Raw genomic sequence first — 16,716 nt, 5'->3', positions numbered from 1 at the left:
TAGTTTTCACAGTGAGCAACTGAACAGAATTCCAAATAAACAATAAGTTTGTTTCAAATGGACACTCCTTTTATGAATTACTAATAAAAGACTGGCCTTATCGTGCAGTAGAAACCTGGTTTGAATGAGGAAAAACACTCCAGCCTTACAGGTCGCCTGAAGTGAGTCAACCAACTGAAACTGAGAGTGAAAGGTTTGAAAAGACAAATTTGAATGAAAAAAAAAAAAAAAAAAAACAGTTCTTAAAAAAGGACATCATGCTCATGTTCTTTTTTAACTTTTTGTAAGGATGAACAGTGTATTAAGGTGAAAAGGCAACTTTATTTAATTTTCTTCAGTTTCCCCTGAAAGGAGAGCGAAAGCTTGTGAAGAATTTGGAGATAGAGTTAAATTATTCAGCAGTGCTCTGCTCTTCAACGAGCAATAAAAGCTTTCCATAGACATGGAGCTGGCCAACGCGTGGCCTCTGATCACCGTGTTCCGCTCTGCCTCAAAGTAAATCTAATAAAATTGACTTTCACAGGCACGTCGGCAGAGGTTTCAGCCTCTCTCGTTTACCTGGCTTTAACGTGCTAAAGACTCGGTGAAACAGATGGAATAAAACACAAGGGGAGTTACAAAAAGAGGGATTTCTTAATAGCACAAACAGAAGGAGGCACTAATCATAATTATGATAGGCCTACCTCAGATGAACCATGTAGGCGTGTTTGGGCCTTTAATGCTATCACAAATCATTTGACTGTTACAGTAGGCTGGTGAAAACCCTGTTTAATGAAATAAGGTGATCAATGAAACGAGAAACAATGGCTGCCCAGATTGGATTGTCTCTTTTTTTGCATCCCTGCTCCTTAAATAGTTCCTGAGGGTTTTCAGCAAGAGACATTTATTTACTGGTCTCAGCCAATTAACCGCCATCTACTTCATTTCCTCAAATGACAAAGTTGATATCATTCAAATTTCATGAAAAATAGACATCTAAATATATATATACAGCTCACAGAAACCATTCAGTCCACTTACACAATGGCTGGCAGCCTCATTCAAGTGCTTAATTAGTTGAATTAGATTAAATAACCAATTAGGAGACTAACAAAGTAAATAAGCCTGCAGGGACTCCACCAAATGCTTGAGAATAGAATTAGAGTGGAATTAGTTTATTGACAGGCTGAATGACAGCGCGGTCACACAAATAGCTCTATTCCTGTCACAAAGTGGGAGTCGAACGGAACGCAGAACTAAAGAGTGATAATATGTTGTCTTAAACAAATGGGTGTAAGTAAAACAAATAAAAAATGTAGGCTGAAGGTGGTTTTATGTGCAGGTGGTGATGTGATAGGCAGTAGATGTTGTGACTTACCTCTGCTGGCATTTTCCACATGCTCCAGTTCATCTGGAAACCTCAGAATGGCTTCATGATTCTCTTCACACTTTTCAGCCAGGAAATGAAGAAGTGTTGTATTATGACTGATGGATTTGGTGTCTCGGAGCTAGAAAAGAGAAATGGAAATAAAATGGTTAACCCAGATTTTCGCAGCTACTTCAACACTGAGGGTGCAAACTGCACAGCGACTTCTATAATTTTACTTCAGGACTGGTAAGAAAAAAACACCTTTCTTTCTCTCTACAAATGTTCCTGTTCGTGTTGATAAACAACTGCAAAAGTAAAAGCAATGGGACTTAACCCTGGGCACCAAAAGCCAGTTTTTACAGTGTTTGGTCCCCCTGTATTTGCTTTGCTAAAACGCCTGAAGAATCTCAACCCTCTATAGCAGAATTAACTTACATTCATCTATTTTTTCAGGACAGCCTGGACTATCAGAATATCTGTGCTGTAAGGATGTCACATGACTGTATCAAAAGTTGTCACCAAAAAGACCAAGTTAAAGAACAAAGTGGAAAATGGACCTCATAGAACTCTATGCAAATCTCTTAGATTAACAATAACCAAGCCTTTTGCATTTAATTCCTACAGGCGTTGTCTATCAGATGGGGGAAAAAACACTTGCAAACACACACCAGAAACTATCACTATCATTCATCCCGATAAAACTGGTATTTCTGTGCATAAAATACACATTACTCAGTTTTTTTTCATTATTTAGGCCAAAGAGGACTGTATTTCCTTTCCTTCCCAAACTGTCAGATCTTGACTCTTGTTGATCTTTAGCTGCTGTAAAACGCTTCGATAGGCCGCCGAGCGCATGTAGACGCGTTTGCACATGTGCAGTACAAATTGGGTTTCCGGGACGGATAGGGTTACGACAATCAGCACCAAGAAAAGAACAAAAGAAGAAACTGGGGCATCATGATTGGCTGACAGGCTAACAGGAAATATTTGTTGATTACTTCCTGTGTCAAACTGGGAACTGATAGCAACAGTGCTTGATTTTTTATTAAAAAAAACAAAAACAAAAACAAAACAAAACAAAACAAAAAAAAAAAAAACAACATAAAAAATAGTGATATCATAGATTTAGCAAAGTGGATTTGTAGTATCAAAGCAAATAAACACTAAACTTTGTGCCTGTATTAAAAATGCTTTGGAGGGGATATAAATGCCAGGAGCCGTCTGTAGACCTGCAAAAAGGTGAGCTTCATTTTACATTTTACTCCACAGAGATCTGTCTCCCTGAGATTGTAAACAACACATGCACTATCGCTTGGGATCATCGGTGATCGGCATCATCAGCGTGAATACAAAATGGATGTATGAGATTTGCAAATCAATGCGTTCTGCTTTAATATACAATTTACACAGCGTCACAACTTTTTTGGAATTAGAGTTGTGTTAATCACAATTAATTTTGTAACTGTTTTGTTTCATTTGGATATTTGCAGCTTTAGTCTAGATTAAAAATCATGACATGTTAGAGAAATGTCATGAAATAACATAAAGTTCTGTAAATAAAGTACAGAATCTAAGGATAAGAGGGGCTGCAAATGCTTTTTGCAGCCCCTCTTATCCTTAGATTCTGTACTTTATTTTCTGATCTATTACATCCCAGAGGTGAGTACTGCACTTTTCAGGAAAGACTGTTTAATCTGTGTTAATATGAACACATGCAAAACCTTCAACATAAAAAAAATGTGTATGAACCAATATTAAGATACTCCCAAGAAACATTTTACAGTATTGCAGAACATTTAAGGACAACTTATAGTACATATAACTGAATGAAAGATTTTTAGGTGTAATGGAGTACATTCACAGTGTGGTAAGAGGACATATAAAAGCATAGAAGAGCAACAGATTCACCTCAAAAAGCTTTTTCATAAATCTTTATTAGGAGATCCTTCAGCCTAACACTGATGATCATATCAAGCTCCTCTAAAGACCTAACTCACTCACTTTATGCTCAGTTAATACTGATATTGCCATGGCCTCATTCCCCTCATGTTCACCATGTACCTCTGCTTCCCTGACACACACCCGCTCCTTCTGTTTCCTATCCCGCTGTACCTCACACCTCAGTCCTCCATCTGTTACTGCATGACAGCCGTTACACATTTTGTGGCGTTCTGATGAAGACTTTATGCTTTTAACATGACCAAGTGATCATTTTTACCCTGACGCTCTGCTTCCTTCAGGTTCAGAAGCAAACAGAGATGGAAGTGGTCGGCACGGCCCTGTAGGAGATGTGATTGGGCTGGCCAACTGTCATTAGAAAACAGCCAATGGGCTGCTGCCCCTGCTATGTGAGCCAGTGTTTAGCAATTAAAGAAAAAAAAATCAGAGATAAATGCACCAGCCCAGAAGTGTGTCGGCCCACCAGGAAAATGCCCTGTGTGCCAGGTTAGCAGTTTTCCATGTCAGTAAGCTTTAATGAATTACTGGAGATGTGCGGCTGTGTGTCTGTGACTGTGGAGGCTTTGCCCTCTGCTTGAACTATCCTGTTTGGCTGTGTTTGGCCTGTTGTTGGGCTTCAGCATTAGGGCAATGAGTGTGCAGCCTTTGGCCAACTTCTGTGATAACAGGGCTCCATAAAAATGTAGCAACCAGGTAGCAGATTGTAAACAGGCATCCAAGAGGAAGCTGCTGGTGTTTGGCCAGGGAGGAGATGCTTCATCTGAATGTTGGGCTGCTGAACCATTATCGAAAAGAAAATCTGAGAAATATAGTTTTTAAATGAGACATTTCTTTGAAAACATATTCTAAAATGTGTATTAGTATAATAATAATAATAATAAAATAAATTTAAAAAAAAGGAAGAAAAAATTTATTTATCAAGTCAAACTAGAGATTTGTGGTTTAGTTTACAGATTAATATAAATAAAAATGACCTTACCTTAATAAGAATATTGACTGTTAAGATATTAAAAACACAAAATAAAGAAAAATGCAAATAAGCAGAACCACATGCTAAAATCATCCTTAAAATCAAAACATGTGAGTCAGTTAAAACTCTTGATCTAATTTGCAAAACATGTATATTAGATACATAAATCAATCACACATTTGTTTTTATCATTACTGTTGTTCTTGTTTACTTACAAACAATTAGATGAATAAATAATTTATTCTTTCGTGTCTAAAAAAATCCTAAAGTCAAATAAAGAACCGTAAATTGTCATGTTTTTGAACGTTACAAGATGGTGATAACTGATTGATTGATTGCTGACTGGATCAGCGCTCATCTTTCACACCCGACTTTTATTTAGGGGTTTACGCCAATAGATTTGCAGAAAACGCAGAGTTTGCACGAGTTTTATTTTTATTTTTTTATTCTTATTAATTTTTTTATACAATTAGATTGTGTGATGGATTTTTTTTTAAAGTTGATATTTTGATGTTTACTTTATAAAACACAAAAATGCAATAAATAATGTGAATGCTAAAAGTGAATACAATTGTTTAAAAACAGAAGTTCAAATTTAATTCTTGCAGTTCGGAAAATGATAATACTGATAAAGGCAATGTTAATATTGTGAATTTCCTTTGCATAAACAGTATGCAATGAGAAGATATGTGTTAATTGTTTACATGTAGCAGGTTTGCAAATATATATTTTTTTCACCAAGCAGCTGATGTCTAAAGCCTTACAACTTAACATCTAGCAAGATTAAAAAAAAAAAAAAAAAAAACTGAAGAAAATTTATTGAAGTGGAAACCTTTGAACTTTATGACTGAATCTTTCAAAATAAACGATATAAAAGAGTCTAAAGTGTTTAAGTGGAATTGAGGGTTTTTTTTTCCAGTTACAGGACTCAGTCCTTTTCAAGTGAGGAATGTGCAGAAATATTCAAGAAAATGCCGGTATTTATGTCCTCTTAAGCCTGTGAAAGACCCAACACATGACAGCTATGATCTGCAATGACAGATGAAATACCTTTGGTGCTATAGAGCTTGGAGAGAAATTATATCCCCAAAACAGCACGATATACACAAGCAGATTCCATAAATGTCTGTCATCAGGCAGATCCATTTTGCAAAGCAAACTGAAACGTTTGTGTCTGGTCTGATAAATTGCTGAACCAGTCAGCATCATTTAAGGGGAACAAGGTGGTAGCTACAGGTGTGGTTTAGTTCTACTGCAATCAGGTAAGCAATAGCAGCTGCCAGTGAAGCTATAAGCTTGGAGGCAGTTTTACCAGAAGTGGACGACATTTCATTGTCAAATGCAAAGAAGTGCATTGAAAGTTTTTTCCACAGAAAAGATGGTTTTGTTCCTCTCCCAACTGGCTCCACCATTAGTAAACAGCAGCAACTGCCTATTAGCCTCATGTAGTTTCATTCAGGAACACTATTGGCAAATTTTTCAATTGTTTTGTTGTGAAATGGGTTATTCAGTTTTACTTGGCGGAGAAGGCTCTGCTCTAAAGATGCTCCCTGAATTAATCAAGCAGCATGCTTTTACTTTCCAAGGAGCATATGGATAGAAATCTCACATATGGATGGATATATTTAAGACAACGTGCTTTAAATACAAACAGTTCAAAAACATTAGATCCATTGTAGCCTGATTATGAGGGTGCAACAAGCTTTATGCTATAAAGGAGGTGGCTGGGATGGAGGACGTGAAGCTTTGCCAGCAGCAGCAGTGTGGTGCATCAGCATTAATGCAAGCAGGGATTAGAGAGAAGTATGTCATTTAAATAGACTGAATAGAATAGAGAAATAGCTGTGATTTGCTAAATGTCAGGTGATCACAGCTGGGTGTATGACTACTATGTCCTGCATGAACTAAAAATGAGCTTCATTTACTCACGGGAGCTGTGCGTGCCTACTGCGTCAATATAAATGTAATAAATGTAACAGACAGAGCATTTGTCCCATCACTTTCTGAACATTTTTGATAGGTTTAGTCCTTCCAAAACACTTTGTATGGACATTTTCCTTGAAGGATGTGAGCTACGTATATCCCATGGGATGGTCGTGTAAAGAAACAGTCTATCAGGCATGTCAGGTTTGTGACTTTAGCGTTAACAAACCTGACGGACAATATGTAAAATAATTGTTGATAGTTTTTGGCCTTCCATTTATTGAAAATCCACAAAATATATGGAAAAAGTCGAGATTTTGAGCTGGAGGCGAGTAAAATTTGATTTACTGAAGGTGTTGTTTGCTTCCCAGTTGGCAATGCTTGTTCTTTTGAATCAGACCCAAAACTGGCCTGATTGTTGAATAGTGTGTACCCTGCTTCAGGGAAACAATGCATAGTCACCAACAAATTTGGGCAATGGCAGACTGGCTAGAAACACATCCCCTAAGGAGGAGGCAAAATAAAACATGACCTACCAGACTCTGTACCCACTAATACTGGTCTAAAACATGTAAACAAACATGTAAATAAAGCAGAGAGAGGGCTTACATTGATGATGATTCCAGACTCCTGAGAATAAAACAGTGGAGCAGGAAAGTTTGAATCAAAGTACTTCACTGTGTTTACTGAGGATGCAGTATGTGTGTTTGTCTGTGCATTCACAAAAAGCCAGAGTCTCCACATCAGTGCATAGGGAACTTGTTCCATATTCATTCCCCACTGTGATTGCCATGCTGCTCGAAAGGCATGCTGGGAAAACTAATTAGCACAACCCACCTCTGTGTACTCATACTGATAATATCCGAGCTGTAAACAGCCTGCAGTTGGACATGCCCACACATGTGCACAGGCGAACACATGTGTGAACACGCACTCAAATTAAGACAATAGTGAATAGAAACAATTACAGCAGTCAGAATCACACCCCTGTGCATCAGCAAACACACACACACACACACACACACACACACACGCTTTTTTGTTAGATGAGGATCAATCATTTGCTCACGTTGGGTAATCACAATTTAATTTCATGGATTTTAAATTTTAATTTGTTTATTGTTATCCCTGAACTGTCATTACTGCACAAGAAGGTGCATCTCTGGTATGCTGATTTCATCTGCCAACTAATGTGTAATAAAGAGGGGGAAAGCTGGGAGAGGTAAAAACAATCAGGAAGTCATGAATGGAAACAAAGAGTTCACTTGCTGGAACAGTAATTCTGAATGATACTGATGAGTTGTACATTATATACTTCTAGACTGCAGTGTTTTTGTCCTTGGTGTAACAGGGTGTTGATGATTTAAGAGTGACATATTTAATCTTTAACCTGCTCTGCAAATTATTTGGTGCTTACCAAGATTTAAAAACTTAGATCAGAAGTGTTAGATAATTTATCTTGTTTTAAAAGTCAATTTCTTATTTTTGGTGTGTAACTTTATAGTATAATCTAAAATCAAGCATGATCATATCTTTATCGTCTCAATTAGTCAGGAAGTCTTTAAGTTAAGTAAATAACTGTTAAAATAAGCTACATTAGTTCTCTCACTCACAGTCTCATCAAATAGATCTTGTTTCAAGATTCAGTAACAAACTCAAGTTGCTTGGTTTAAGAATCCAATAAAAAGCATAATTATAAAATGCAATTTATTGAGCAGAATAGTTCTGACTTCAAACACATTAAAACAACATTGAAAAGAAAATATGGACTGGTTTTAAGTTTTATGGTTCAGTTGTAACATGATTTAGACTTATTTCAGGTTGAACCAACTACACAGTGTAATCATACTTTTCTAATATTAAGTACTTTTTTCCCATTAAATTTGATAATATTTAATTATATTACAATTTTTCTGCTCAATTTGAAAAAAAAGCAAGAAATGAAAGAAATGAATTTACTTATACTTAGTATAGTTCACTTATTTTTAGGCTATAGGAAGTTCACTTTTAAGAAATCTAAGCCTAAAACCATCATCTTCTGCTTATTTTAACCCTTTTGAAGGGCTCTGCCGACTTACTTATTTCTAGATATTTTATTAAGTCAAATCATCTTGCTGCATGGACAGATAATTTTACTAGTTTTGAGTGCCCTTCTCCTCAGATTTAGTGTTTTTATCTTATATTAAGCCCGTCTTTTTTGCAGTGTACATTTATTTAGTGTCCATAAAGGGCAGGAGAATGGGCAATCCTTGGGATTTTACTCACTGTTGTTGGTTTGAAGAAAATGAGGGATCTTAGATAAGAGAGTAGCATTTGAATACAATTAAAGAAAAATGGACTAATATAAGGATTGACAGTTGAAAGTCACTGACATAATACTAGACCAAATCCACATAACATGAAAATTCACTCTTAAAAAGACAGATTGGTCAAATGCGTCTCTGAGAACAGTGCAGTGTCTGTAAAACTTTTCTCGCCATACATTTTATAATTCCATTGCAAAATGGATGTACAGTTTAATTGGTGGAGAAGGCTCTGCTCAAAAGATGCTCCCTTGGTTAGTCAATGCATACTGAATACAATAAAATTAGTTCAAAAGCCCACAAGACACGTCACAGCACCATCATGTGACGCTTCTGAGGAAGGCTACAGGAAGTAGCTGAAACATGTAAAGCAGGTAAACAAACGCTCCTGTCTGACTAAAGAAATTGTTACAGACCAGTTCAAAAGCAATTAATACAGAGTAGCATGAATGTGGATGTGAGGGTTCAAAAAGCTTTACGCTATAAAGGAGGTGGCTGGGGTGGAGGAGGTGTAGCGTTGCCAGCTGAAGTGTGGTGCTTCAACATTAATGCAAGCACGGATTGGTGAGTGATCCTTCAAATTTAAATATACCGCTGTGTTGAGAGAAAGAGCTGTGATTGGCTAAGGGAGCTGGGAGGAGATAACTGGGATCAGCTGTCAGCTGATCACAACTGGGCCAACAGTGTCCAGCATGACCTAACGCTGAGCTTCATATGTGTAATATACAGGGGTGGAAAGTAACTAATAACATTTACTCAAATTACTATAAATGAGTAACTTTTTGTGTACTAGTGCTTTTTAAAATCACTACTTTTACTTTAACTTAACTATATTTTGGGGTAAGTATTGTACTTAGTTACATTTTAGGAAGAATAGAGTAGTGAGTTAAAAATAAATAAATAAATAAATAAATAAATAAATAAAAAATAACAATAAAAGCCAAAATGAGGAGGTCTAAACTTTCTGCAAACAACAAGAAAATGGATTTCAGTTGGACTTCCACAACCAATGACTGTCAATAGCAAATAGCGAGGGAATAATATCATACTTCATTCTGTTGTATTTCCCTTTAGGTTCAGTCACACCTTGCTGGAGATCCATATGTTCATGTTGATATCACACATTATATTATATCATATTCTTCCTTTTTTTTAAATTATTATCAATCAAAATGGTGAACCTGAGAAAAGGTTAAATTTGCGACTTTTTGCATGAAAATCCTTGTGGGTAACCAAAGTTGCCCATTTCTATTTTAAAGGGAAATGAGACTTTAAGTAGCATTAGTGGACTTATTTTTCATGACTGTGGCTGCAGAGAGACGCTGCAGTGGCTTAACCAGAATGTGCTGAAAGAGACAATATGGCATGTGATTAATCGCGTTTAAAAATAAATGTATGCATGAATTATTTACCTTATTTAATTGTGATTAAAGTGTAACTTCTATTCAAGATAAGATTCGAATTGAATAAGAATAAACAACATAAATATTAATTAATTTATTTATTTATTAAAGGGGGGAACAATACATTAATTAAATAATTATTAATGAACATTTTAAAAAATGTAAATATGCCAGATTGTAGCCCAAGGCTAATTTCCATCTGCAGACCCCCTGGCAGGTTGATGTAAGAAAATAGATTCTAAATATGGATTAAATAAAAAGGACATAAACCATATTAAATTAACATTCTGAGCAGTCAATAGCAATCAAAGTGTTCCTGTAAAATGTCACGGTGCACTGATTTGCGGCAAATTATAATCTAAATAAATCAAAATAAATATAATAATTATAGTAATATAAACTCAATAAGGTTCAATCCTCTTGATCAGAAACAATGAGACAAACAACCTCGTGCTATAATACTTTCTGTTTTGAGTGTAGAGGTAAGGCATTCTGCCAAGGGCCCCTATGCAGACGGTGGGAATACTGTATAGAGCCAGAGGAGCTGATGCTACCTTCACAACATTTTACATCAGGTGTTTCAGGCGGAGCAGCTTTGAGGCATCATGAGAACTGCAGCAGGGGCTGTGGAGTATATTTGCACAGGCTGTATAGAGAGCTGTCCTGTGTCAAAGCCTGAGGCCATTTTTAATCATTGTCCACCCCCTCTCCTGGCCATTTCAAAGTTTGTAAAAAGCCAAAAGTGGGGGAAAAAGGATTTTTTACTGTCTGATATTCTAGGCTTGGGAATTCTCTGCTTGAAACACTTCGTGATGATTTACATTGCATCTTTTCTTTCACAGTACCGAAATAAAATGCCTCTTTTATAGAACTGCCAGTAGCTGCTTACAAAGTGTCTTATCCTATTATGTTTTAATGGCGCAGCCAAATGAAGTGTGTATAAATGCTACTCTTCCAAACAAATCAGGTAATTTGAAGTGGATGGAAAAACACTGCCTCATAACTGTTTTGCTGAAAACAATTTTTGGAACAGCAATATCATTTAATCTTTCGTAACATAAATTGCCTTGAGGTGGTATATCTTTCAAATCCCATGCTAGTTAAAGCAACAATTCCATTATATTTAGAGCTTGTCATGGTAGCATTCATCACAAGCGGACAAGTTTCATCTTAAATAACTACATATAGGAAACAAAATAATGAAGTTATAAGAGAGGAAATGGAGAAGGGAGTATAGGATGGGAATATCCTTGTTAGCACTGTGATTTATTGTTCTATCATTTGCAGATGAAGCTGCAGCACAAGACAAACACATTACACTGAGTATAAGTTCATTTAAACTAAATAGTCATTAAAGAGAGAACGCAAAGTTTAAAAAAGAGCATACAAGGCCACTGTTAAAATTAGTTTTTATGAATACAAGAAGCACAGCGCCTTTAATTGTGCAATAACTTTTATTATAAGTTGTGTTTTTGCAGTAATTATGAAGCAAAGAAAATCAGGACACAAGGTCGCTCTGATGTGTGCAGATGCAGCCCGAGTACCTAATAGTGAGCCTGCATTCCTCAACCTTAGTTGAACACAAATTATCGCCATGTGGTCTTTAATAATTAAGCAGAGTCTGGGAAGGTGTTTTTCCCAAAGTAAGGCAGGATAAAACCCTGGAGAAGCAATATATCTTTGTTTTTTCGTCCCACAGCAGATGGTTTTATCCATTTACCCAATATGTTTCATAATGGAGATAGCCTCCTCTATATCCATAATTATCATGCACACTTTGTGAAGTTTTTACCACATGTTGTCAATAAAGTTTTATTTTTCACTCCTCTTGACAGGCCAGAATGGATGATCACCTTGTTGAGTGTCTGTGACCTGAGTGTTTCCCAGGAGAATTGTGTGTCCTTGGAAGAATAAGGGGCCGCGGTGGAGGGCTGGAAGGCAAAGGTAGGTCAACCAATGCCCTACTGCTTTCTGCTCATTCCCATCATCAACCTCCTCCTCCCTGATGAGCCCATTAGGTACCCTAGACCTGCCACCCAGGGGGCCATTTACTTGATTGACTAAAGTGAGAAAGCAGACTTTTTTCTTGTCCATCTATAATAGCCCAATCAGCCCCCTGAGGCATTACCAGGCTCTACGCTGACACTCCACTCTGACTCAGTCTGCTTGCAAGGAAACCAAAGATGTGCTGGATTTCAAACAAAAGCCTTTTCACACCTGCAGGTTTGCTGGAATTGGAAATGAGGCCGGGGCTTTTGACATTCACACGTAGGTTGTGCATATGGAAGGAATCCATGTTAAGTGTTTTCACATGACATCTTTAGTCTATTTGACATGATCCTTAATGATTGATCCATTTTCTTCCACTCATAACATCTGTAGCGCTGAACCAGAACAGCAGCGAGTTGGAAAATATTGACAATGAAAGGTAAAGTAAATTATGCATCAAGTAGGTGACCTGAAAGACAGACCTATAACTCAATGGATTTTTCAAGCCTGATTGAAAACCTTAGGAAATGTTCTGTACCCTAACAGGAACTCCAAGCACTCTTTAGGCTGTCAAATGAGTGTCCTTAAAGCCATAGAAAAAGTCACTGAACACAGCTGCTTGTATAACTATCTATACTATCTATGCACACAGACTAGTCTATACTTAAAAACATACTAACAAGAGTGTGGGCATATTCATATACATGTTATAATCTCCCTCTTATTTCTTTATCTGTCATTTTTTGTAATATTAGATATTTCATGTTTAATGTTTTATTTATCTGTTGATTGAATTATATTTCTTATGTCATTTGAAATTTTTATTTATTTGTTTATTTATTTATTCATCATTATATTTTTTGAAATTCTTCTTCTATTTATTAATGATTTTATTTTCAAATCTTTGTTTTTTTCATTAAAGTCATTATATTTTCATTTATTTTCATGTTTTTTATTTTATTGTTTTTCCAGTTTTTTTGTGATCAAAATGTTTTATTCTAATATTATTCAGTTTATCTTTAATTTTTAATCTTCAGTTTATTTCTTATCTATTTTCTTATTTATGTATTTTTTAAATCTGTATTTCTTTATATTCTTATTTTAGATATTAATGTTTTATTTTTTGATCTTTGTTTTATCTTATTTATTTCATTTATTAGATTTTCATTTTATTTTAATGCTATTTACTTATTTTTTATTTTATTGTATTCTTACTTATTTAGGTATTTATTTATTTATTCAGTTTTTCATCACTATAATTTTAATTCTAACTTCATTCAGTTTATCTTTAATCTTTTAATCTTCAATTTATTTTCTTATATTATTTATGCATTTATTTCTATTTGCATATCTTTAAATTCTTATTTTATCTATGTCTTTTTTAGTTAGTTTGTTTTTTGTCTATTTTATTCAATTAAATTACTTTTTTTTTCCTTTTAAACACTGCTTTCTTAGCTGTTAATTCAGTGCATTATTTTTCTTCTTGCACACTCTAAAATATTTTTCTTGAACGTTGCAGTTATTTCAAGGGTTGTGCATGTGGCCATGTTGGGGAAAGGCTTTCCTGAAGCTTTTGTTTATCTTTCCTGCATAAAATATAAAACCAGGAAATTCCCAAGATTTTTTTTTTTTTTTAAATACAGAGCAACTAAGAATTCAAGAGAAGAGTAAAAACATGATTTGTGTTTATAGATCTAGTCACTGTAGTTTACCTAAGTCTGACTTTTTCCTAAAATGGGGAAAATTAATGAAAGCTCATGCCTGTATGTCACACCCTGATGAAGCATCAGTAAGATGACTAATATAAGGTCTATGCATGCAAAATTCTCATTATTTTCAGACTCATCTGCATGTGTTATGCAAATCCATCATTTTTTCACCCCAAACTTTATTGTCCCTCCCTGCACCCGATGTGAGGGAGCAATGTGCGGACGCAGTGGGAGGTATTTAAAGGAAACTCCCTGTGAGCAAGCGTGAGGAAATGATGACTTTACATCATATAATCAGAGCTTTTCATACTCTCTTCCACCTGCAAGTGTATCATTTTGACACTCACTCAAAGGTAGAGTGAATACTTCCACTTGATACAAAAGCAGAAACTGCCATAGAATTTTTGTGCCCCCTTTTTAAAGTCATTACCCTCCTCTTTGATGCAAATTTTAACAGCCAAGATAAGGAAATTTTAGGGCAGGACTTTTCAAAAAAGCATGTGTGCTAAACTTGTGAGAGTTTAGACCTAGTTTGACAACATTTTACGTATAGAAGTAAAACACAGATACAACTCTCCTACCACAGCTGTCTACTTCTCAAACTATCTTTCTCTTGTGGTTTAAGGACATTTCTGAATCCAACCTTAAAGGCAGTTCTTTATTCTGACACGAATATCTCCTGCTTGGTCTACTGTAGGGCTGCCAGCCTCCTCTCTTCCCTTAGCTTAAGGACTCTTCCTCTCAGAACACAGGAAAGGAACACCTCTTTTTTACTACCTGCCTGTTGTATGCATGTGTGTCTGCTTCCAGCTCGGTTGTGCTTATAGCTGTTTGTGCAGGCAGCCAGTCTTCTCTTTCACACCTCTGCATGCTGTGATTTTATCTGGCAGTGGACACAAATGCTGCCTTTTTCTGGCTCCAGCTCCACTGTGTTCATCATAATTCTGTTATTCATTATATGAACTATTTGTTGTTTCATTGTTGATACTGAGGAGAAGATCTTGGAATTACTTTTTTGGTAAAATTTTTTGAGGCATGATTGGGAGAGGTTTGGGCTAAATACTTGCTTTAATATCTGTGTTAATCTAACCATCATTTAAAGCCATACAAGTCTGACTGAGCTGTGCAACTTTCACATACACAAGCTTTAGATTATTAATACAATTGGATGCTGGAAAAAAAAAAAAAATCCAGCTGTGCATCCCTGCTAGTAACATACTGCTCGGTTGTGTTACCTTGCAGAGGAAGCTGATGTTGAAACCAAACGTCTGGGCGTTCCTCGAGCCGGCGTTCATGTAGTTGCCAACCAGCAGCACCAGCTCCAGGAATTTGCAGAAGGCTTCGCTCTTCTTCACCTCCTCGCAGGCGAACGTCACATTCATGATGTCAGGCCGGATGTTGTTCACCTGCTCCTCAAACGTCAGCTTGAACAGGATGCCATTGAGACGAGGTCGCAGGAGTTTTACCGAACTCATCTAGTGGAATACATTAGGAAACAAGCAGAAATGCAAGTTGTTAAGGCCTAATTGTAATCATCAAATAAAAAAGCCTAGTTAAAATCAGTTAAACACTACAGTTATGTTCAAGGCTCAAAGATCCCACTCATGTTTTCCTCTTAACTGGATTTAAAAAAAAGAAATCTCCTGCACTCTCTTGGCGTAGCCCCAACATGGCCACCTTTGTAGCCACTTCCAAAATTTCAAAGGGAAAAATCTGCTGGATAATTAGCAACAACTGGCAATAAAAGTAAGGATTTCTTCTTCTTTTGTTGTTACTTGTACTAAGACAAACCCACACAGTGCACCCATCCAAATGTGACTATTTAAACCAGGCCTGCCCACGTCTGGGCCCCTGACAAACCCAGAGAGCGGGCCTCTCCCATTGTGATTTATTTATAATGTCAATGTATGTGTGTTGGATCAGTAGCATTAGTGCTAGCATCCTGGCTAACAGTTCCAGCATGTTGGAACTGAAAAGAATGTTACGCTGAAGGGCTCTGATGTTGGATTAATTTATTCGTGCTACTTTAACCCTTTCATCGCTTTTCTCCATCTGTTATTGCCACATGTTTTTGCCATTTGTTCAACCATTTTTTGCCACTTTTTTGGAACTTTGTTTTTGTCCCCTTTTTGCCCATTTTAGCCATTTATTTTTTTAATTGCCTTTTGCACATTTTATTTACCTGTATTTGCAGTTTTTCCAATTTCTGCAATATCTTTTTGTCAGGTTTGAGCCCAGGCCCTTTTTACCCATTTTTAACCAACTTTTGCCAGCTTTAGCCCATTTGCACCCCTTCTTGTTGCCACCTAGCCCTATTTTTGCCCATGTTGTGCCACTTTCACACATTTTTGCCACTGTTGTGCCACTTTCACACATTTTTGCCACCGTTGTGCCCATTTCTGCTCTACCTTTTTGCAACTGTTGTCCTATTTTAGCAAGCTTTTATAATTTTGTCCCTGTTTATGCCACTTATGACTGCTTTTCACCCATTCTTTTGCACTTCATGATCATTTTTACCCCATTTTGCCACTCTTTGACCATTTTTGGCTTTTTTTTTTAACTGCTTTTCAGACTTTTTTTTTTTGCCTGAATTTGCCACTTTTAGCTGCATTTTAGCCATTTTAACCAATTTCTGCTAGTTTTTGCCCATAAGTGCCACTTCTTGTTGCCACCTAGCCCCATTTCTGTTGAGCCACTTTCACACATTTTTGCCACTTTTTGCTCATTTCTGCTATATCGTTTTGCAACATTTTTCCTATTTTTGTCATTTTTATGTCAGTTTTTGCCAGGTTTTGCTACATTTTACTCATTTTGAACCAACTTCTGCTAGTTTTTGCCCATTTGAGTCACTTCTTGTTGCCACCTTACCCCATTTTTGCCACTGTTGTGCCACTTTCACACATTTTTGCCACTGTTGTGCCACTTCCACACATTTTTGCCACTGTTTTGCCCATTTCTGCTCCATTTTTTGCAACATTTTGCCTATTTTAGCCAACTTTTGTCATTTTTTCCCCATGCATGCCACTCGTTACTGCTTTTTACCCATTCTTTTGCACTTCAAAACCATTTTACCCTACTTTGCCACTTTTTAACCATTTTTGCCAATATTAAC

At 36.4% G+C, this 16,716-nt stretch overlaps 1 protein-coding gene across 7 annotated transcripts in view; it reads right to left on the bottom strand.

Annotated features, from left to right (window-relative positions):
• Positions 1-16,716, bottom strand: part of diaph2 (diaphanous-related formin 2) — a 728,830-nt gene that overhangs the window by 276,242 nt on the left and 435,872 nt on the right. For all 7 annotated transcript variants that reach the window (XM_041797008.1, XM_041797014.1, XM_041797011.1 and 4 more), the window contains 2 exons: positions 14,840-15,079; positions 1,358-1,487 (listed from right to left, as the gene is read on the bottom strand). In XM_041797008.1, coding sequence (XP_041652942.1) covers positions 1,358-1,487; positions 14,840-15,079 — 370 coding nt within the window. The remainder of the gene's footprint in view (positions 1-1,357; positions 1,488-14,839; positions 15,080-16,716) is intronic.

This window comes from Cheilinus undulatus, linkage group 10 (assembly GCF_018320785.1).
Source record: "Cheilinus undulatus linkage group 10, ASM1832078v1, whole genome shotgun sequence".
Taxonomy (NCBI): Eukaryota; Metazoa; Chordata; class Actinopteri; order Labriformes; family Labridae; genus Cheilinus; species Cheilinus undulatus.
Note: the sequence above shows the minus strand (reverse complement) of the source record. Positions and strands in the feature narration are given on the sequence as shown.